General features: G+C 40.9%; 1 protein-coding gene across 2 annotated transcripts in view; it reads left to right on the top strand.

Moving 5' to 3' along the window:
* Nek10 (NIMA related kinase 10) overlaps positions 1–24,256 on the top strand; it is a 233,251-nt gene that overhangs the window by 178,359 nt on the left and 30,636 nt on the right. For both annotated transcript variants that reach the window (XM_085828353.1, XM_085828354.1), the window contains 2 exons: positions 16,791–16,891; positions 23,920–24,030. In XM_085828353.1, the coding sequence (XP_085684479.1) occupies positions 16,791–16,891; positions 23,920–24,030 (212 nt within the window). The remainder of the gene's footprint in view (positions 1–16,790; positions 16,892–23,919; positions 24,031–24,256) is intronic.

Below are 24,256 nucleotides of genomic sequence, written 5' to 3'. Positions count from 1 at the left end.
TCAGAGTTTCTGACTCTTGGCAGGAAGAACTCAGAAAAATAATTGGTTGATACTTTATCCTGACTGCTTTCTTTTGTTGTTGTTGTTGTTCTGTTTTTAGTAGAAGAAACTATAAAGAATTATAAAGTTAAAATTCTAAACCTTTATTTTACTAAGAATAATTTTATTACATCTTTAAATTTGAAGACCAAACAATGTATGTATAATATTGTGCTATAAGAAATACATTGGTAGCATATTATAGATGATTGTCCTTACCTATTTCTTCTCTCTCTTTCTAAATGTGTGTGTGTGTGTGAGATGGTGTATGTGGGGAGTTATATTGTGTATGTGGCATGTATGATGTTTATGTGTTGTGTGTGGTGTGTATGTGTTGTATATTGTGTGTATATATTGTACATGTGGTGTGTATGTGATGTGTTATATGTGTGTGTTTATGCTGTGTGTGTGTTGTGTGTGTGGTATATGTGTGACACAGTATGTAAGTCTGTGTGTTTGTGTAGCATATGTGTTATGTGTGGTGTGTGTGTATGTGGTATGTGGCGGTAGATGTATGTGGTAGTATGTATATGGTGTGTGTGTATGTGTGGTATGTAGTGTATGTGTGTGTGTGTGTGGTATGATATGTGTATGTTTGTATGTGGGGATGATATGTATGTGGTGTGTGTGTTGTTTGTGAGTTTGCGTGTGTGCGGTGTGTATGAGGAGAGTCTTAGTCAGGGTTTTACTGCTGTGAACAGACACCATGACCAAAGCAAGTCTTATAAAAAACAACATTTAATTGGGGCTGGCTTACAGGTTCAGAGGTTCAGTCCATTATCATCAAGGTGGGAGCATGGCAGTATCCAGGCAGGCATGGCACACGCAGAGCTGAGAGTTCTACATCTTCATCCAAAGGATGACTAGTGGAAGACTGACTTCCAGGCAACTGGGGTGAGAGTCTTAAGCCCACACCCACAGTGACACACCCATTCCAACCAGGCCACACCTCCAAATGGTGCCACTCCCTGGTCCAAGAATATACAAACCATCACAGTGGAGTGTCTGGTATATGTCTAGTATATGGTGTGTGTGTGTGTGTGTGTGTGTGTGTGTGTGTGTGTATGTGTGTGTGTGTACCCAGAGTCTATATTATTCATTAGTGTTTTAGGCAAACTTGTTTTATAAAATATTCTTATTTGTAAGAGTGCTATTAAAGAATAGTCTGGAAAGTGATGGGAAAGAAAGGGAGGGCAGTGACTGTGACTAATAAAGGTATATACGATCCCTTAGACACACATAGCATGTCATGCTAACCTGAAATGTGCAATAATGTATATTTATTAAAAAGTTGAAAAATTTGGACACATCTGTCAATGCATGAGAAGCACAGGATTGACAGGGAGTTAACCTGGAAAATGTATTAAGAGAAAATTATGCAAAACTAGATAATATGATGTGACTGGGGTTGCCATGATCTTGCTTATCACCAATCAATAAGTAAGGACAATTAAAAGAAGATATTTACTTGGTTTTTAAGTTGCTCTTGTTTGCCTAAGGGCTAAGTGATACTTTACTGAGTAAAAGGGGAGTCAGTAAAGTTGAGTGTCAGCTTAGATACAGATTGAAGAATCTTGATTCCCAGACTGCAGTTAACTGCAGACTGAAGTTGTCTGGGAAATCCATTGCTTGCAAATCTTAGAGGAAGATTCCTTGCACACCAGTCTCATTTTGACATTTTCTTTATTTCCTAAAGCCAACCCATGCCACAGGATAGTATCTGGAACAGACACCTCCTTCCCCCAGGAATCTTAATCTCACCACAGTGTGACAGTAGCAGGGATCTCAGGGCTGTCTGGCAGGGTGTGGGAATTAGAGTCACCTTATTTTATGTGTTAGTGGTGAGAAGTAGCTTTGAATCAAAGATAAGTAACAGATCAACTAGAGGTATATAATGCTTTTAACTTAAAATTTAAAGGGAGTAGAATTTAGGATACGCAAAGAACATTTGCAAGTCAATAAAAATATAAGCAATTATCCAACATCAATGAAAATAGAACCTAATAATTTCACTAGCCTTCAAAACTACAAAGTAGGAAAAAAATACAGATTGATATAATTAGAATTTGATAGTGTGTAGTGTTGATCCAAGTATAGAAAAATACATTCACTTCTGGTCAGAGTGTGAGATAATTCAATCACTTTAGGAGATATTTGTTTCAATGAGAAATGAGTATGTCTTTGGCCTTGATATTCCTTGGCTCCTCAATGAGACATGCAACAGCATTGTTGACAGCCAAGAGAAATGGATGGCAGCTGAAGTACTCACCAGACAGAAGATACTAAGCAAAACACGGGGTGCACAGGCAAACCACAGCTTCTTCCAGGGTCGTAAATAATGAGCCAGAACTCATTTATCCATGATGCACTGGAAAACAACAACCCTTGGAAGTAAATATGTCACTATTCAGCTGAAAAGGAAGTGGAGGTGAAAAAAGAGAAGAAAATGAAAGAGAAGGGAGGTATATATATATATATATATATATATATATATATGCTATACATATACTATACATATACTATATATACTATACATATATTATACATATACATATATATTCTTTATATGTTTTATTTTATTTTATTTTTTTCCATTTTTTATTAGGTATTTACCTCATTTAAATTTCCAATGCTATACCAAAAGTCCCCCATACCCCCCCACACTCCCCTACCCACCCACTCCCCCTTTTTGGCCCTGGCGTTCCCCTGTACTGGGGCATATAAAGTTTGCAAGTCCAATGGGCCTCTCTTTCAAGTGATGGCCTATTAGGCCATCTTTTGATACATATGCAGCTAGAGACAAGAGCTCAGGGGTACTGGTTAGTTCATATTGTTGTTCCACCTATAGGGATGCAGTTCCCCTTAGTTCCTTGGGTGCTTTCTCTAGCTCCTCCATTAGGGGCCCTGTGATCCATTCCATAGCTGACTATGAGCATCCACTTCTGTGTTTGCTAGGCAAACACAAGAGACAGCTATATCTGGGTCCTTTCAGCAAAATCTTGCTAGTGTATGCAATGGTGTCAGCGTCTGGAAGCTGATCATGGGATGGATCTCTGGATATTGCAATCACTAGATGGTCCATCCTTTCGTCACACTTCCAAATTTTGTCTCTATAACTCCTTCCATGGGTGTTTTGTTCACTATTCTAAGAAGGGGCAAAGTGTCCACACTTTGGTCTTCGTTCTCTTGAGTTTAATGTGTTTAGCAAATTGTATCTTATATCTTGGGTATCCTAAGTTTCTGGGCTAATATCCACTTATCAGTGAGTACATATTGTGAGAATTCCTTTGTGATTGTGTTACCTCACTCAGGATAATGCCCTCCAGGTCCATCCATTTGGCTAGGAATTTCATAAATTTATTCTTTTTAATAGCTGAGCAGTACTCCATTGTGTAAATGTACCACATTTTCTGTATCCATTCCTCTGTTGAGGGGCATCTGGGTTCTTTCCAGCTTCTGGCTATTATAAATAAGGCTGCTTTGAACATAGTGGAGCATGTGTCCTTCTTACCGGGGTTGGGACATCTTCTGGATATATGCCCAGGAGAGGTATTGCTGGATCCTCCGGTAGTACTATGTCCAATTTTCTGAGGACCCGCCAGACTGATTTCCAGAGTGGTTGTACAAGCTTGCAATCCCACCAACAATGGAGGAGTGTTCCTCTTTCTCCACATCCTCGCCAGCATCTGCTGTCACCTGAATTTTTGATCTTAGCCATTCTGACTGGTGTGAGGTGGAATCTCAGGGTTGTTTTGATTTGCATTTCCCTGATGATTAAGGATGTTGAACATTTTTTCAGGTGCTTCTCTGTCATTCGGTATTCCTCCGGTGAGAATTCTTTCTTCAATTCTGAACCCCATTTTTTTAATGGGGTTATTTGATTTTATGGAGTCCACCTTCTTGAGTTCTTTATATATACTGGATATTAGTCCCCTATCTGATTTGGGATAGGTAAAGATCCTTTCCCAATCTGTTGGTGGTCTTTTTGTCTTATTGACGGTGTCTTTTGCCTTGCAGAAGCTTTGCAATTTTATGAGGTCCCATTTATCAATTCTCGATCTTACAGCACAAGCCATTGCTGTTCTATTCAGGAATTTTTCTCCTGTACCCATATCTTCGAGGCTTTTCCCTACTTTCTCCTCTATAAGTTTCAGTGTCTCTGGTTTTATGTGGAGTTCCTTAATCCACTTAGATTTGACCTTCGTACAAGGAGATAGTAATGGATCAATTCACATTCTTCTACATGATAACCACCAGTTGTGCCAGCACCATTTGTTGAAAATGCTGGCTTTTTTCCACTGGATGGTTTTAGCTCCCTTGTTAAAGATCAAGTGACCATAGGTGTGTGGGTTCATCTCTGGGTCTTCAATTCTGTTCCATTGGTCTAGTTGTCTGTCACTATACCAGTACCATGCAGTTCTTATCACTATTGCTCTGTAGTACAGCTTTAGGTCGGGCATGGTGATTCCACCAGAGGTTCTTTTATCCTTGAGAAGAGTTTTTGCTATCCTAGGTTTTTTGTTATTCCAGATGAATCTGCTGATTGCCCTTTCTAATTCGTTGAAGAATTGAGTTGGAATTTTGATGGGGATTCCATTGAATCTGTAGATTTCTTTTGGCAAGATAGCCCTTTTTACTATATTGATCCTGCCAATCCATGAGCATGGGAGATCTTTCCATATTCTGAGAGCTTCTTTAATTTCTTTCTTCAGAGACATAAAGTTCTCGTCATACAAAACTTTCACTTCCTTAGTTAGAGTCAAGCCTAGGTATTTTATATTATTTGTGGCTATTGAGAAGGGTGTTGTTTCCCTAATTTCTTTCTCAGCCTGTTTGTCCTTTGTGTAGAGAAAGGCCATTGACTTGTTTGAGTTAATTTTATATCCAGCTACTTACTTCACTGAAGCTGTTTATCAGGCTTAGGAGTTTTCTGGTGGAATTTTTAGGGTCACTTATATATACTATCATATCATCTGCAAAAAGTGATATTTTGACTTCTTCCTTTCCAATTTGTATCCCCTTGATCTCCTTTTGTTGTCTAATTGCTCTGGATAGGACTTCAAGTACAATGTTGAATAGGAAGGGAGAGAGTGGACAGCCTTGTCTAGTCCCTGATTTTAGTGGGATTGCTTAAGCTTCTCACCATTTACTTTGATGTTCGCTACTGGTTTGCTGTAGATTGCTTTTATCATGTTTAGGTATGGGCCTTGAATTCCTGATCTTTCCATGACTTTTATCATGAATGGGTGTTGGATCTTGTCAACGGGTTTCTCAGCATCTAACGAGATGATCATGTGGTTTTTGTCTTTGAGTTTGTTTATATACTGGATTACGTTGATGGATTTCTGTATATTGAACCATCCCTGCATCCCTGGGATGAAGCCTACTTCGTCAGGATGGATGATTGTTTTAATGTGTTCTTGGATTCGGTTAGCAAGAACTTTATTGAGGATTTTTGCATCAATACTCATAAGGGATATTGGTCTGAAGTTCTCTGTCTTTGTGGGGTCTTTTTGTGGTTTAGGTATCAGAGTAATTGTGGTTTCATAGAATGAGTTGGGTAGAGTACCTTCTGTTTCTATTTTGTGGAATAGTTTGTGAAGAACTGGGATTAGATCTTCTTTGAAAGTCTGATAGAACTCTGCACTAAACCCTGGTCCTGGGCTTTTTTTTGGCTGGAAGACTATTAATGACTGCTTCTATTTCTTTGGGGGATATAGGGCTGTTTAGATCATTAACCTGATCTTGATTCAACTTTGGTACCTGGTATCAGTCTAGAAACTTGTCCATTTCATCCAGGTTCTCCAGTTTTGTTGAGTATAGCCTTTTGTAGAAGGATCTGATGGTGTTTAGGATTTCTTCAGGATCTGTTGTTTTGTCTCCCTTTTCAATTCTGATTTTGTTAATTAGAATGCTTTCCCTGTGACCTCTAGTGAGTCTGGCTAAGGGTTTGTCTATCTTGTTGATTTTCTCAAGAACCAGCTCCTCGATTGGTTGATTCTTTGAATAGTTCTTCTTGTTTCCACTTGGTTGATTTAGCCCCTGAGTTTGATTATTTCCTGCCGTCTACTCCTCTTGGGTGAATTTGCTTCCTTTTGTTCTAGTGCTTTAAGTGTGTTGTCAAGCTGCTAATGTGTGCTCTCTCTAGTTTATTTTTGGAGGCACTCAGAGCTATGAGTTTTCCTCTTAGAAATGCTTTCATTGTGTCCCATAAGTTTGGGTATGTTGTGGCTTCATTTTCATTGAACTCTAAGAAGTCCTTAATTTCTTTCTTTATTCCTTCCTTGACCAAGGTATCATTGAGAAGAGTGTTGTTCAGTTTCCATGTGAATGTTGGCTTTCTATTATTTATTTTGTTACTGAAGATCAGCCTTAGTCCATGGTGATCTGATGGAATACATGGGACAATTTCAATATTTTTGTATCTGTTGAGGCCTGTTTTGTGCCCTATTATGTGGTCAATTTTGGAGAAGGTACCATGAGGTGCTAAGAAGGTATATCCTTTTGTTTTAGGATAAAATGTTCTGTAGATATCTCTCAGATCCATTTGTTTCATAAGTTCTGTTAGTTTCACTGTGTCCCTGTTTAGTTTCTGTTTCCATGATCTGTCCATTGGTGAAAGTGGTGTGTTGAAGTCTCCCACTATTATTGTGTGAGGTGCAATGTGTGCTTTGAGATTTACTAAAGTTTCTTTAATGAATGTGGCTGCCCTTGTATTTGGAGCATAGATATTCAGAATTGATAGTTCCTCTTGGAGGATTTTACCTTTGATGAGAATGAAGTGCTCCTCTTTGTCTTTTTTGATGACTTTGGGTTGGAAGTAAATCTTATCAGATATTAGAATGGCTACTCAGACTTGTTTCTTCATACCATTTGCTTGGATAATTGTTTTCCAGCCTTTCATTCTGAGGTAATGTCTATCTTTTTCTCTGAGATGAGTTTCCTGTAAGCAGCAAAATGTTGGGTCTTGTTTGTGTAGCCAGTTTGTTAGTCTATGTTTTTTTATTGGGGAGTTGAGACCATTGATATTGAGAGATATTAAGGAAACGTAATTGTTGGTTCCTGTTATTTTTGTTGTTAAAGTTGGCATTCTGTTCTTGTGGCTGTATTCTTTTAGGTTTGTTGAGGGATTGCCTTCTTGTTTTTTCTAGGGTGAGGTTCCCGTCCTTGTATTGTTTTTTTTCTGTTATTATCCTTTGAAGGGCTGGATTCGTGGAAAGATAATGTGTGAATTTGGTTTTGTCGTGGAATACTTTGATTTCTCCATCTATGTTAATTGAGAGTTTGGCTGGGTATAGTAGCCTTGGCTGAAAATTGTGTTCTCTTAGTGTCTGTATAACATCTGTCCAGGCTCTTCTGGCTTTCATAGTCTGTGGTGAAAAATCTGGTGTAATTCTGATAGGCTTGCCTTTATAAGTTACTTGACCTTTTTCCCTTACTGCTTTTAGCATTCTATCTTTATTTAGTGCATTTGTTGTGCTGAATATTATGTGTCGGGAGGAATTTCTTTTCTGGTCCAGTCTATTTGGAGTTCTGTAGGCTTCTTGTATGTTCATGGGCATCTCTTTCTTTAGATTTGGGAAGTTTTCTTCTATAATTTTGTTGAAGATATTTGCTGGTCCTTTGAGTTGAAAATCTTCATTCTCATCCACTCCTATTATCCGTAGGTTTGGTCTTCTCATTGTGTCCTGTATTTCTTGGATGTTTTGAGTTAGGATCTTTTTGCATTTTCCAATTTCTTTGATTGTTGTGCCAATGTTCTCTATGGAATCTTCTCCACCTGAGATTCTCTCTTCCATCTCTTGTATTCTGTTGCTGATGCTCACATCTATGGTTCCAGATTTCTTTCCTAGGGTTTCTATCTCCAGCGTTGCCTCACTTTGAGTTTTCTTTATTGTGTCTACTTCCCTTTTTAGGTCTAGTATGGTTTTGCTAATTTCCATCACCTGTTTGGATGTGTTTTTCTGTTTTTCTCTAAGGACTTCTACCTGTTTGGTTGTGTTTTCCTGTTTTTCTTTAAGGACTTGTAACTCTTTAGCAGTGTTCTCCTATATTTCTTTAAGTGAGTTATTAAAGTCCTTCTTGATGTCCTCTACCATCATCATGAGATGTACTTTTAAATCCAGGTCTAGCTTTTCGGGTGTGTTGGGGTGCCCTGGATTGGGCCAAGTGGGAGTGCTGTGTTCCGATGATGGTGAATGGTCTTGGTTCCTGTTAGTAAGATTCTTACGTTTACCTTTCGCCATGTGGTAATCTCTGGAGTTAATTGTTATAGTTGACTCTGTTTAGAGATTGTTCTTCTGGTGATTCTGTTACCGTCTATCAGCAGACCTGGGAGACAGGCTCTCTCCTCTGAGTTTCAGTGGTCAGAGCACTCTCTGCTGGCAAGCTTTCCTCTTACAGGGAAGGTGCACAGATATTTTGTGTTTGGACCTCCTCCTCCCCGAAAAAGAAGGCACAAAACAGGTCCTTTCCCAGAAGCTGTGTTGCTTTGGCAGGTCACAGAAGCTGTCAGCTTCTGTGGTTCACACTCTCACCTGTGCAGACTAAGTTCCTAAGTTCGGCAGAGTGCTGCCTCAGAGGCTCTGTGGCTCCCACCTGTTCCAGAAGCTATCCGCTTCTGTGGTGCACCCTCTCACCTCTGCAGACTAAGTTCCTAAGTTCGGCGGAGTCCTGGAATCAAGATGTTGCCTGCTGCTCCTGAGGCAGAGGGCTCCCGAGCCAGGCGGACACCTGTCCTCTGGGAGGGTGGCCGGATCCTTTTTATGTTTTTACCTTTCATTCTGTTGGAAGTGGCCATCAACTAGCAGTACACTGTTGCTAACTGAACAGCCCCTGCTGTGAGGCATATTCTTCAGCTCTCCAGTTCTGTTCCAGTTCATTGAGTTAATTTTTCACAGTGTTGCTCATAACCTATTAAAATGATGTCAGGGCTCAAAGATAGTTTTAAAGTTACTGTCAGGAGTTCCTTGTGCATGTGTGTAAAATGGATATTGTAGGAGGCAGAAAGATAACACTCACAGCTAATGTCAACAGTTATTTCTGAGTGAGTGGCCTTGAAGAGAGGTGCTTCCCAGAGACTTGAGCCTCATCTATAATAATGTTTTTGTGCATTTGTTTGCTTGATTAATATGGGGCTTTTGCAATTAAACATTTAACATCTATTTATTTTTTCTGTTTTTTTAAAATTAGATATTTTCTTTATTTACATTTCAAATGTTATCCCCTTTCCTGGTTTCCCCTCCTAAAAGCTCCTATACACTTCCCCAATCCCCTGCTCACCAATCCACCCACTTCTGCTTCCTGGTCCTGGCATTTCCCTATAGTGAGGCATAGGACCTTCACAGGACCAGGGCCTCTCCTCCCATTGATGACCGACTAGGCCATCCTCTGCTACATATGCAGCTAGAGCCATGAGTCCCACCATATGTTTTCATTGGTTGGTGGTTTAGTTCCAGGGAGCTCTGGGGGTACTGGTTATTTCATATTGTTGTTCCTCCTATGGGGCTGCAAACCCGTTCAGCTCCTTGGGTCTTTTCTCTAGCTCCTTCATTGGGGCCCTGTGCTTTGTCCAATGAATGGCTGTGAGTATCCACTTCTGTATTTGTCAGGCACTGGCAAAGCCTTCAGGAGACAGCTATATCAGGCTCCTGTCAGCAAGCACATGTTGGCATCCACAATAGTGTCTCAGTTTGGTGGTAGTATATGGGGTGGATCCCCAGGTGAGGTAATCTCTGGATGGTTATTCCTTCAGTCTCTGCTCCACTCTTTGTCTCTGTAACTCCTTCCACGGGTATTTTGTTCCCCCTTCTAACAAGGATCAAAGTATCCACACTTTGGTCTTCCTTCTTCTTGAGTTTCATGTGGTTTGTGAATTTTATCTTGGGTATTCCGAGCTTCGGGGCTAATATCCACTTATCAGTGAGTGCATATCATGTGTTTTGTTTTGTAATTGAGTTACCTCACTCAGGATGATATCCTCCAGATCCCCCCCCCATTTACCTAAGAATTTCATAAATTCATTGTTTTTAATAGCTGAGTAGTACCCCATTGTGTAAATGTATCACATTTTCTGTATCCATGCCTCTCTTGAGGGACATCTGGGTTTTTCCAGCTCCTGGCTATTATAAATAAGGCTGCTATGAACAGAGTGTAGCATGTGTCCTCATTACATGTAGGAGCATCTTCTGCCCAGAAGTAGTATAGCTGAGTCATCAGGTAGTACTATGTCCAATTTTCTGAGGAACTGCCAAACTGATTTCCATAGTGATTGTATCAGTTTGCAATACTGCAATACCACTATCAGTGGAGGAGTGTTCCTCTTTCTCCACATCCTCACCAGCATCTGCTGTCACCTGAGTTGTTGGTCTTAGCCATTCTGATTGGTGTGAGGTGGAATCTCAAGGTTGTTTTGATTTGCATTCCCTGATGACTAAGGATGTTGGACATTTTTTTAGGTGCTTCTCAACTATTCAGCATTCCTCAGTTCAGAATTCTTTGTTTAGCTCTATACACCATTTTTAAGAGGGTTATTTGGTTCTCAGGAGTCTAACTTCTTGAGTTCTTTATATATATTGGATATTAGCCCGCTATAGGATTTAAGTTTGGTAAAGATCTTTTCCCAGTCTTTTGGTTGCCTTTTAGTTTATTGACAGTGTCCTTTGCCTTACAGAAGCTTTGCAGTTTTATGAGGTCCCATTTGTCAATTCTTGATCTTACATCACAAGTCATTGGTGTTCTGTTCAGGAATTGTTCCTCTGTGCCCATATGTTTGAGGCTCTTCTCAACTTTCACCTCTATAAGTTTCAGTGTCTCTGGTTTTATTTGGAGGTCCTTGATACACTTGGACTTGAACTTTGTACAAGGAGTTAAGAATGTATCAATTCAATTCACATTCTTCTACATGCTAACAGCCAGTTGAGCTAGCACCATTTTTGAAAATGCTGTCTTTTTTCCACTGGATGGTTTTAGCTACTTTGTCAAAGATCAAGTGACCATAGATGTGTGGGTTCATTCCTGGGTCTTCACTTCTATTCCATTGATCTACCTGCCTGCCACTGTAGAAATACCATGCAGTTTTTATCGCAATTGCTCTGTAGTACAACTTGAGGTCAGGGATCATGATTCTGCCAGAAGATCTTTTATTGTTGAGAATAGTTTTCACTATCCTGGGTTTTTTGTTATTCTGAATGAATTTGCAAATTGCTCTTTCTAACTCTATGAAGAATTGAGTTGGAATTTTGATGGGGATTGAATTGAATCTGTAGACTGCTTTTAACGGGATGGCCATTTTTACTATATTAATCTTGCCAATCCATTAGCATGGGAGATCTTTCAATCATCTGAGATCTTTGATTTCTTTCTTCAGAGACTTGAAGTCTTGAAGTCTATTGAAAATCTTATCATACAGATCTTTCACTTGCTTAGTCACACCAAGGTATCTTATATTATTTGTGACTATTGTGATTGGTATTGTTTCCCTAATTTCTCTCTCAGCCTGTCTATCTTTTTGTAGAGAAAGTCCACTGATTTGTGAGTTAATTTTATATCCATCTATTTCGCTGAAATTGTTTATCAGGTTTAGGAGTTCTCTGGTGGAATTTTTGGGGTCACTTATGTATACTATCATATTATCTGCAAATAATGATATTTTGACTTCTTCCTGTCCAATTTGACCCCTTTGAACTCCTTTTGTTGTCTAATTGCTCTATCTAGGACTTTGAGTACTATATTGAATAGATAGGGAGAGGGAGGACTGCTTTATCTAGTCCCTGATTTTAGTGGGATTGCTTCAAGTTTCTCTCTATTTAGTTTGATGTTGGCTACTGGTTTGCTGTATATTGCTTTTATTATGTATAGATATGGGCCTTGAATTCCTGATTTTTTCAATATTTTGAAGCTGTGTTGGATTTTATCAAATACTTTCTCAGCATCTACTGAGATGATCATGGGGTTTTTGTCTTTGAGTTTGTTTATATAGTGGATTATGTTGATAGATTTCCATATGTTGAACCATCCCTGCATCCCTGGGATGAAGCCTACTTTATTATGATGGGAGATGGTTTTGATGTTTTCTTGGATTTGGTTTGTGAGAAATTTATTGAGTATTTTTGCATCAATATTCATAAGGGAAATTGGTCTGAAGTTCTCTTTCTTTGTTGGCTCTTTGTGTGGTTTAGGTATCAGAATAATTGTGGCTTCATAGAACGAATTGGGTAGAGTACCTTCTGTTTGTATTTTGTGGAATAGTTTAAGGAGTATTGGTCTTAGGAACTCTGCACTAAACCCATCTGGTCCTTGGATTTTTTTGGTTGGGAGACTATTAATTACTGTTTATATTTTTATAGGGGATATGGGACAGTTTAGATTGTTAATCTGTTCCTGATTTAACTTTGGTATCTGGTATCTGTCTAGAATATGCCCATTTCATCCAGGTTTTGTTTAGTATATGCTTTTGTAGTAGGATCGGATGATTTTTTTTGGTTTTCCTCAAATTCTTTTGTTATGTCTCTCTCTTTATTTCTGATTTTGTTAATTATGACACTGTCCCTGTTCCCTCTAGTTAATCTGGCTAAAGATTTATCTATTTTGTTGATTTTCTCAGAAAACCAGTTCCTGGTTTGCTTGATTCTTCCTATAGTTCTTTTTGTTTCTACTTGGTTGATTTCAGCCCTGAGTTTGATTTTTCTGTCTACTCCTTTTGGGTGAATTTGCTTCTCTTTGTTCTAGAGCTTTCAGGTGTGCTATCAAGCTGCTAATGTATGCTCTCTCCAGTTGCTTTTCGGAGGCACTCAGCTATGAATTTTCCTTTTAGGACTGCTTTCATTGTTTCCCATAAATTTGGGTATGTTGTGGCTTTAATTTCATTAAACTCTAAAAAGTCTTTAATTGTTTTCTTTATTTCTTCCTTGAACACGTTATTATTGAGTAGAAAGTTGTTCAGTTTCCATGTGTATGAGGACTTTTTATTATTCATGTTGTTATTGGAGATCAGCCTTATTTCATGGTGATCGGATAGGATGCATGGGATTATTTCAGTCTTCTTGTATCTGTTGAGACCTGTTTTGTGACCAATTATAAGGTCAGATTTGGAGAAGATACCATGGATTGCTGAGAAGAAGGTATATCCTTTTGTTTTAGGATAAAATGTTCTAAAGATATTTAAATCCATTGTTTCATAACTTCTATTAGTTTCACTTTGTCTCTGATTAGCTTCTGTTTCCATGATCTATGTGTTGTTGAGAGTGGAGTGTTGAATTCTCCCACCATTATTGTGTAAGGTGCAATGTGTGCTTTGAACTTTAGTAAAGTTTCTTTTATGAATGTGTATGCTCTTACATTTGTAGTATAGATGTTCAAAATTGAGAGTTCATCTTGGTAGATTTTTTCCTTTGATGAATATAAAGTGCCCCTCCTTTTCTTTTTTGATAACCTTTGGTTGAAAGTTCCATATTAGAATGGCTACTCCAGCTTGTTTCTTGAGAATATTTGCTTGGAAAATAGTTTTTCAGCCTTTTACTCTGAGGTAGTGTCTCTTTGTCACTGACGTGTGTTTCCTGTATGCAGCAAAATGCTGGGTCTTGTTTTCATATCCAGTCTGTTAGACTGTGTCTTTTTAATGGGTAATTGAGTCCATTGTTATTAAGAGATATTAAGGAAAATAATTGTTGCTTCCTGTTATTTTTGTTGTTAGAGTTGGGACTCTGTTCATGTGTCTTTATTCTTTTATATTTGTTGAAGAATTACTTTCCTGTTTTTTCTTGGGTGTAGTTTCCATCCTTGTGTTGGAGTTTCCCCTTTATTATCCTTTGAAGGGCTCGATTCATGGAAATAATTCATTTTTAAGAAAGCAACCCATCAAAGCTATTTTTGAAAGTCAAGAGCTTCCTAGAACTGAGGAACAGTGGTTGAATACACTTAAAACTCAGATTTTTTTTTTAATGTTAAAGTGCATAGCTGTATGTTGAACTGCAAACATTCTAGCTAACTCCATGTTTTTGTGTTTAGGGCCACAGATGAGCACCTTTGTGGTAGAGTCAGGTCTGTGGTATCCACTCAAATTCCTGTCACAAGCCTAAAACTGCTTGGCCATGCGGTTGAGCCTTTAGCTTGAAATCATGATTGAGAAGCCAACGTGAAGATGACACGTACCTACGGCCTCCAGTTTTCTGCTGCCAGCAGGATCTTAGTGCCCTTACACAGTCCTGTTTTCAGGGGGAGGGATCTTAGTGCTGTTGTACAGTCCTATCTTCAGGGGCTTAGACAGAACTCAAACCTTTGGGAGGCCTCTGGGTGGGGAGCAGAGCTTCGGAGGTTTTAGTTACTGTTCCCCACACTGGTATGCACTGTGGGCCTGCAGTGCTGCTCTTCGCTAAGCTCTTGTGATTTGATTTCTCAGCCTTTTACCCCAAGGGTAATTCATCAAATCACATCTTAATGAACCAATAATTATGCTTACAAGGAGTTTTCAAAAGAGACAGGGCCTTTATATTTAAAGAAGAAATTAGCCTCAGATGTTACAGAGCTGACTTATTTCTTGTGCTAATTTTCCAAACAAGTACAGAGAGCTATCCATAAGGAAAATTTTCATATTTTATTTACTTTTTATTTTGTTCCTAAAGTGGATAAGTTCATGTTTTTAAATAGCCATACAAAATTTTCTTTAAATGTTTTGAAAACAAACCATGTATGGCAAGACACACAACCTTTTTCTGAAAGCACATGTAAGAATCATCTTTAAAATTGCAGCTCTGGCTGAATCAGCTACTATAACAGACTTAATTTCTTAAATGCTTGAAATGGTATGAAAGGAAGAAAAGGAGGTCTTAAGAAACTAAATTTTAATACGATTATGGTAAATGAGTATAAGATGTTATAGGTGTGTGTATGTGTGCGTGTGTGCATGTGTGTGTGTGTGTGTATGTTTGTGTGTGTGTGTGTGTGTGTGTTCTAGAGGATAAAGAGGGGATATTATCTTCTGGCATCTTCTATGCTTTCCATTGCAATCTGTGAATGAGAAGATGTAGGTGTGGTGACCCGTCCAGCAGGTCCAGTTATTCAGGGGTCTCGAGGGGACCTTCTCCTAAGAACCAAATGAGGGGTAAAGAGAGATGGGGGCCTTGTGCGAATAACGACACGGAAACCGTTCTGGATTGCATCAAGCCCCAATGTATTAGTCAGGCCCGAGGTTTAAATATACAAGCAAAAGGGGAAGTGCCTTTCAGCAGGAGGAATGGGGCAGAGGAAATGCACCTCAGCAGGAGGGATGGGGCAGTGGAAAAAGAGGAAGTACTTCTCAGCAGGAGGGATGGGGCAGCGGAAATTTTTCTTTTTTTTCTTTTTTTTTTTTTATATTTTTATTACGTATTTTCCTCAATTACATTTCCAATACTATCCCAAAAGTCCCCCATAGCGCCCCCCACTTCCCTACCCACCCATTCCCATTCTTTTGGCCCTGGCATTCCCCTATATTGGGGCATATAAAGTTTGCAAGTCCAATGGGCCTCTCTTTCCATTGATGGCCGACTAGGCCATCTTTCGATACATATGCAGCTAGAGACAAGAGCTCCAGGGTTCTGGTTAGTACATCATGTTGTTCCAACAATAGGGTTGCAGATCCCTTTAGCTCCTTGGGTACTTTCTTTAGCTTCTCCATTGGGAGCCCTGTGATACATCCAATAGCTGACTGTGAACATCCACTCCTGTGTTTGCTAGGCCCCGGCATCGTCTCACAAGAGACAGCTATATTTGGGTCCTTTCAGCAAAATCTTGCTAGTGTATGCAATGGTGTCAGCGTTTAGAAGCTGATTATGGGACGGATCCCTGGATACAGCAGTCTCTAAATGGTCCATCCTTTCATCACAGCTATGAACTTTGTCTCTGTAACTCCTTCCCTGGGTGTTTTGTTCCCAATTTTTCTTTTGGCGACTACACGGGGAAGCAGGAACTTGGTGGTATCAGGGTACATCTTGAGGGCTGGAACGATCTGTTGTTGTTCTCAGAGTGGTGAGTCCGGTGGCCCGCTTTTGACCCTCTTTTCTTCTGGGGGGGGGGGGAGAGGCCCAATTCAGAGATCAGGACAATAGTGTTGCCTTAATAGCTCCCAACAGTGTGGCTAATGCAGGGTGGGATGCCACTCCTATATATTAGCTTTGTAGTCATCAAGGATAGATCACTGTGTTGAGGACTAGAAGCAGCTCCTGTACACATTGATAGCCATTGGTCAGAATCTGTAAAGGTACAGTGGGTTTACAGGAAGAATTCAGGACAAGTTAACCCAGAAAGAAATTGAAGTAGACATTAAGATTCACAATAATTAAGGATTTGAACAGTACTTAATTCTACTATAGAATTCTTGGTATTTGTGTCTAGTAGATTTGATAAAATTAGCTTTAAAATCTGTTATAAAATTTATGGATAGTTTATTACTTAAAAGCAAGCAAACAAGCAAATGAAAAGCCCTCTTTAGAATTTCATATCTGAGGCACCATTTCCTCCCAATGGCAGCCTCCTGCAATCACAGACAAAATAGCCAAGGGCATTTAGTATTTCAAATATTATGTGAGAAATATTTTTTGTTTCTTCAGTGCTTGAGAAGTGGAGGGAGAGAACAGCTTATTTCACATTCTAAAACATTGTCTCGTTGATGAGATGAGATTTTGGCTTCCTTCTCCCCCAGAATTTTATCCCAATTTGCACTAACACTGCTTTTGTAAGAGACCTTGACTAACTGCAGACTTTGTCACCCACAGCATCTGCAGGCATCGCTGTATCCCAGCGGAAAGTGCGGCAGATCTGCGACCCCATTCAGCAGATCCTGGTCCAGCTGCATAAAGTCATCTACATCACACAGGTCAGTGTCTCCAGCTGTACACCTCTCAGCTGCAAGGCCAAAGCTAACACAGTTGAAAGCACACAGCCTTGTGGGAGCCTGAGTTAGAGTGACCACGGACTTTTTCTCACCCCTCTGACAATGTATGCATGTGGGGACTTACCTAGAAGTAAATCCGTCCAGTTTTCTCCATGGTTTCTACCTGTCCTCTCCATCCTAAAACAGACATCCACACAAGTGGATTTGTATTGTGGTGAGCAACAGGGGACAGAGCTGGGTTGCTTCTCTACAAGCAGTTCTATCATAGGAATAAAGGGAATGGGACCTCCCCTTTCTCTCTTAATGTTTAACCTTAATATTTTTATTGAATATGTTATTTATTTACATTTCAAATATTATCCCCTTTCTCTGTTTCCCCTCCACAGACTCCCTATACCTTCCCCCTCCCCTGCTTCTATGAGAGTACTCCTCCACCCACCCACCCACCCACTCCCACCTCACTGCCCTGGCATTTCCCTACACTGGGGAATCCAGCCTTCACAGGACCAAGGGCCTCTCCTCCCATTGATACCAGATAAGGCCATTCTCTGCTACCTATGCAGCTGGAGCCATGGGTCCCTCCATGTGTACTCTTTGGTTGGTGGTTTAGTCCCTGGGAGCTCTGGGAGAGGGGGTCTGGTTGGTTGATATTGTGGTTCTTCCTTCAGCTTCTTCAGTCCTTTCCCTGACTCCACCATTGGGGTCCCCATGCTCAATCCAATGGTTGGCTGGGAACATCCACTTCTGTATTGATCAGATTTTGACAGAGCCTCTCAGGAGACAGCTATAACAGGCTCCGGTCAGCAAGTACTTCTTGGCATCCACAGTAGTGTCTGGGTTTGGTGTCCGTATATAGGATGGATCCCCAGGTGGGGCAGTCTATGGATGGCCTTTCCTTCAGTCTCTGCTCCACACTTTGGCCCCCTATTTCCTTAAGACAGGAGCAATTCTGGGGACCTCTCCTTTCATCTGCTTTGACAACAGAGCCTTTCAAGAATATGATAGCCAGACTCACCCCACCCCAATTTCCATAATACTCGGAACTATTAAACCTCCCTATTTGTGAATCTGAGTAATACTTTGGTTCTGAGAAGTTCAGGGCTGAAGACTAGCTATTGGTTATGGACCTACTGGATCTAATGCTAAACAGTTGGGTACTCCTTCATCTAAGACATGTGCTACTTACTAGTGACATGTTCCTTTTTTTTAATTTTTATTTTTTGACATGTTTCTTTTTTAAGAAATATAGATATTTGGGTAAGAAAACAGGTACTTTGAAGTTTAAGATAGTGCCACCTGGTGCTTTTGTGAAATCCTTCACTCATTTGTCATATAATTAGTAAACACCTATTCAAGCAACAGATACTGTTCTAGGTTTTGAGAGACACAGATGTCTTATAGTGGTTAATCTTGAATTCTAACTTGATGAGCATTAGAATCAGTAGGAAAGAATGTCTGCGAGGGACTATCCAGATCACATTAATTGAAGTTGAAAGACCCGTCACAAGTGTGGCTGTATCACCAACTAGAGTCATGGGTTGAGTAAAGAGGAGAAAGGGAGCTGAGTATGAGCAGTGATCCAGTGTGACCATCTGTGTTCTGCTTCTGCGTAGAACTGTCCATGCTGTGACAGATTGTAGGCCAGAGCAAAGTTTACCTCCTCTCTCCCCCTTCCTTACTTCCCCCCTCCTTTTCTTCTTCTTCTTCCCTCTCATCTCTCTGTTGCTTCATCTGTCCTTCCCCTTTCCTCTCTCTCTCTCCCTCTCTCCTTCCTTCCTTCCTTCCTTCCTTCCTTCCTTCCTTCCTTCCTCCCTTCCTTCCCTTCCTCCCTTCCTCCTTCCCTTCCTCCCTCCCTCCCTCCTCCCTCTCATCCTCCTTCTCTCCATCTTTCTATTGCTTTTGTCAGTGGGTTTTTTTTTTTTTTTTGTCTAAGCAACAAGATAAATAACTAACCCTGATTACCTTGAGAACAAAAGAGCCACTATGGGAGCTGTTGAACTCAGTTATGACGAGTCTAGTTACACATCCAGAGTCTGCTGAAAGGTACTGCAGGCATATGCATTAGCTGCCTCCTGTTAAGAAAGATGTGTACTCAGGCTTCATCTATCATCAAGCCCCATCTTGAAAGTCAAGACCAAAAATGTTGATTTCTATAAGCTGGGGACAGTTTAAGACTGTAGGAATCACTGCTGATTTGTAATCAGCACCCAATATTTCTGGGAAACTTGAATATTCTTTTTCCTAGTAGATGGTCACTTTGATAAATGGTTGCACATTTTCATGGGGAGAGTGCAGAAAAAAATTATGAGAGTTCCTGTTGTAATGTTTCAGGGTCCCTTATCCAGGGATTCCAGCTTCCCTATTAGCCAGGCCATTGGCTGGGCTCTGAGTCAAGTCTGAAAACTATGAGAGGCAGAGACAGTTCACTGAAACAGCAGCAACTCAGGCCAGAATTTTACCTACAAAACCTGGGGTTCCTTTTCTGCTGTTACAACAAACAAAAACATGGCACAATACAACTATCAGCTTCCTTTCTGGGAACACCTGTAGTTGCTTCCCAAAGCTTGCAGGAGCCAAGGTGCTCTGTCAGCAGGGCTTGCTTCTCTGTGGTGAGGGCTCCAGCTGGCCACTGGGATCTGGTTTTATCACTCTGCTTATGTTTTTTTAAATAAATATTTCTTTTTATTATGTATTTTCCTCAATTACATTTCCAATGCTATCCCAAAAGTCTCCCATACCCTCCCCCACCCACTCCCCTACCCACCCATTCCCACTTTTTGGCCCTGGCGTTCCCCTGTACTGGGGCATATAAAGTTTGCATGTCCAATGGGCCTCTCTTTCCAGTGATGGCCGACTAGGCCATCTTTTGATACATATGCAGCTAGAGTCAAGAGCTTCTGTTTTCAGATTCACTAGACTCCTGTATCTTTCAGGGTCCCGTGATCAGCAAAGGAGAGCAACTCCATGGTTTGCTCCAGCATGATACCCCCACTAAACACAAGCTCTCCTAGGAGCAATTAATGTGCAGGAACCAGCCCATTCCGTGCAGAGTCTGCAGTGTGAGACTTACGCCTGCAGGCTTAGCTGGACCCTGTGCTCTATTGACTCCTCCTCACATAATAACCATTGAACACACAGCCTCACACTGCTTGTACAGCCTGTATGTTTGGGGCATGTAAACTGCTGCCCCGAGAGCTTTCTTATGGATCAGCGTCCATGAGTTGTATGGAGATCTGATGGGTTATAGATTTGACCCTCATCCCTGGGTGTTTTGTGGAGAACATACATGCCTTTTTAAGATCTCTGTTCCCAGTCATCTCATCCAATTTTCAAGAAGTGGGGGCGAGTTTGTTTCTTCAGAACAGATAAGAAGTTGTGTCTGCTGACAATAAAAGCTGAAAGTGGCTTGAGTTTAAGATTCTCAGCTTCATCAGGGTTCAGAAAGATGCCCCCATCTCATGTTCTGGGCCCAACTCAGTACCTTTAGGACTAAGGCATTGCACCCAAAATGAGGTCAAGTATGAGAATAGACACTTCTACCCCAGGCTCAGTGAGGTTTGCTGAGGTGCTGTGCTGGAAAAGCATAACGCCTTCCCTTGGAGACAGGCAGACCATCTACTCTGAGATTTCTGCTGAAGACTGCTGGTGATGTGCTGTGAAGCACCTTCTATAGGATAGGAAAGGCCCTGGAGGAGGTGGGTTGGTAGAAATGTCTGGAACACTATCACCTACAGGTGGAGCCACTGAATGTGACTAGGAGCAAGCACTAACCAGCTGCGGTCCCAGCAGGTATAGATAAGTGTTTGCTGCTAGCACCAAGCAAGGTTAGAACATCCTCAACTCAAGCTCCATCCTCCCCTAGGGTCTCTCAGCAGTTCTTATGCTGGATGAGATTTGTATTTTTTAGCCAGTAGCGTGCATTCATTTCATGCTGACAGTTCAGCCATAATGACTGTCGATTTTCCAAATGTGCTTTAAGAACACTTTCAGCTTCATGTTATTAACACAGCAAAGAAAGGTTCCCCTCTGGGAATTTTAACACACAGTGCTCAATACAGCCAATGTCATCACAGGAAGGAGAGAACACAGCTGAGATGATATGTTGGTGCAGAGGACCAAGTTGTACAAAGGAAGCCTGTCTAAAGTATAATTGACTTGAGGCAACCCCTTCCCACTCTCCTCCTGAGGACCAGAGGAGAAACTGGTGGAAAACCTTGCTTCTGTTCCTGTCCAGTTTCCATGCAAATCGTGTCAGTTTCACAGACACACCTGCAAAACTCATCTCGTGGTAACAGTTCTACAAGTCAGGATGTTAGACTTCTTATTTCAATTGTACATCTTAATGCCAGCATGCTAAGAAGGCAATGAGTACTTCATCTCAGATGCTGAAAATCAGTGTCTTTGAACAGCTGGAGATTAATGCTCAAATGTTACTTTGTAGTTATTGCATAGGTAAGACCCGCAGAGTTGAAGGAATCTGACTGGCTTTCATTCTCTACTATACTTTATTCAGTTTGTTAAACAAATGCTTTGAAGTCATCATCTAACAACCTAAAAAATTACAGTACATCTGTATCCACGAGAAGAGATAGGAAGACTGGGGAGGACTGCCCATCACTGGGGTGCTAGCAGCAGCAGCAGATGTCCTCAAGGCTCTCAGGGAGCCACACTGTGTTATGCAGCAGCAGTACAAAGCATGACTCCATTTCTCCTACCAAATCTGTTTTTAGGGACTCTAAAGTTTAAGAGAAGTGTGAGATTTTATTTCTTTAAATGGTAATCTTAGAACATTTGCTTTTAACATTTGGGGAAAAATGTTAAGCAGTAAAATGTCAAAATAGAATAAAGTGCTATTTTGGTCTACTATTTATCCAGTGGAGCCCTGCAAATTGCTGGTGCCTTGCTAATATATATCTAGGTAGAAAATGCAGGGTTTTGGAAAGAATTCATATTGATGTAAGTTTGAGAAGACATGCAGACCAGGATTTTTTTTCTTTTTTTTATTACTTTGTGTGGTATAATAAAAACCATTTCCAGGTTTGAAATGAAGTGTTCTTCATATTATCTTTTCTAGAACCATTTTCTTTTTCAAGAAAATGGGCGTTCTTGCAGGCTGTGTGTGTGTCAGATGTAATGAGTCCAGAAGAATGTTTATAAGCTGTGAGGTACAGTATGGCAGCCCAGTGCTAGTGGTGTTGGCTTAGGGATAAGGCTGATACAAACACACCTCAAAAGCAAGGTGTGTGACCCATCCTTTACGTATCTAGAAACAGAACCTGCTTTGCAAGTTTGCTGTGGAAGAGATGCAAGAATGCAAGCACAAAGGAGTGCTCACAGTATCTGGCAAGCATGAGCCGTGGGGTTTGGTTCTGATTTTATACTGACTATGTTGTTATATGTACTTCATATATAAACGAACCATCACCATTTTATGTAGTTTTCAATTCTTACTGAAAGATTTATGGATGAGACACTGTGATAACAGTATTTATGTCACTGAGACACGGTAGCTTGCTTGCACTGCCTATCTTAGGGATGTGAGCTTACTGGAGTGAGCTCAAGTGTTTCTTCCATTGAATTCAGGGGCAATAGATGATCCTCCAAGTTAACCAGAGGTTTATCAAGTTAAATAAATAGCAAGACTTGTCAAGATCTCTGTGACAATTATTCTGATGCCTTCCAGTGTTAGGCTGAGCCCACCGGTGACCACATCTTCAATTTGCCTTTGTAGCCAGCAGGATGTGAGGCCTTTCCCTTTCACAGGTGGGCGGTTGCAGTAAAGCTGGGAGGTTGCTAACTGGACCTAGGGCACCACTGCCCTCTGCTGTTTGCTTCAGGGAGGTGGCTCCTTCTGGTAAGAAACAATAGGGAATCAGCAAGTCCTGTCTTTCTAAGCTGGGTCTCCACCCTCTCAGGGTTCCACTCCTCTTGCAAAGAGACCAATGCTAAAAACTTCATTGTCTTCTTCGCCTTACATATTCCTCTGTTAGTCCATGTGAAAGGCAAAAATAATCGTGAATTTGGAGGGCTTTGAATCAGACTTCCTTCTTGGTGGTACACATATTTTTATTGGTTCCAAATAGTTACAAGGTAGTAACCCAAACTGACTTCCCAGGTGGTGAAGCAGAGCTGAGGCATGATCATCTCTGCTGCAGTCCTGCCTGTCTGGGTCACCATTTGGTTTGAATTTATAGTTTTCTGGTTTTTCTTTTTTTTCTTTTTAATTGGGAGCACTTGTTTCATCCCAACCCACTTCTCTCCTCAGCTCTTCCTTTTAATGTTTAGCTATTAAAAAAAAAAAGCTTATTGACATGGAGACCCCTGATTATTCTGATCCTACTTCTTTTGTGGTATTCTTCTCCCAGACTTCACCTCACCCTCTGTGCCACCAGAACTCTGATTTCCCATGTAAATCCTGCCTGCAAAGCCCTGCAATTGGGTGGTTGTTTTACATCCCCTTTTCTGAGACTCTGCTGTGACTGCCTATATATTTATGCAGTCCACATCATCCTATCGAGGTCACAATGCATGCCAATCCATGCTTTCCTGGGAATGGTGGCCCCGAGGATTTTGTTTCTGTCTAGCGGAACTGTTACAGGAAGACACACAGGCAGACACATAGCTGTCAAGATTTTGTGTTTCCTGGTCCAAAGTATCAGATCTTCTGAAGGCTGTCACTAGGTGCTTGGTGTGGTTCTAGCATGTGACAGACGCCTACACATGAATAGAATGTACCTCCCTTGTCAAGGGTGCTCCTTACTAAATGGAATGTGCATGTGCATAGCTGTGATGGGAAGAGTGGTATCAGTAAGGGGAACTGTGACAAGATAAAAAAGCAGAGCCACTCCTCTATGCAGAGGGTGAAAACCATAGCATATAATTTGCTAACTCAGAGTCCTCCTTAGGCTTTGAGGATGTGCTGTTTTGCTGGCCCCATATAACTGCTTCCTGTAGGGGCTGGTGCACTGTGGAGGAGTTGGTTGTAATGGCTGTCCTCTTGCTTTCTGCAGCTCCCTCCAGCTCTGCACCATGATTTGAAGAGAAGGGTTATAGAGAGATTCAAGAAGTCCCTGTTCAGCCAGCAGAGCAACCCCTGTAACCTGAAATCTGAAATTAAGAAGGTATGTGTTCTCCATGTAGACACCTATCCATGAGAGATGTCTTCATCCCAACCCTGCTCCCTGATCTTTGCCTACTGTTAAAGGGTAATGTTTAACCAAGTGGGCCCACCTTCCCTGCCTACTGTTAAAGCATAATGCTTAACCAAGTGGGCCCACCTTCCCTGCCTACTGTTAAAGGGTAATGCTTAACCAAGTGGGCCCACCTTCCCTGCCTACTGTTAAAGCT

This window comes from Mus caroli, unplaced genomic scaffold (assembly GCF_978045245.1).
Source record: "Mus caroli unplaced genomic scaffold, Mus_caroli_1 scaffold_12, whole genome shotgun sequence".
Lineage (NCBI taxonomy): Eukaryota > Metazoa > Chordata > Mammalia > Rodentia > Muridae > Mus > Mus caroli.
Note: the sequence above shows the minus strand (reverse complement) of the source record. Positions and strands in the feature narration are given on the sequence as shown.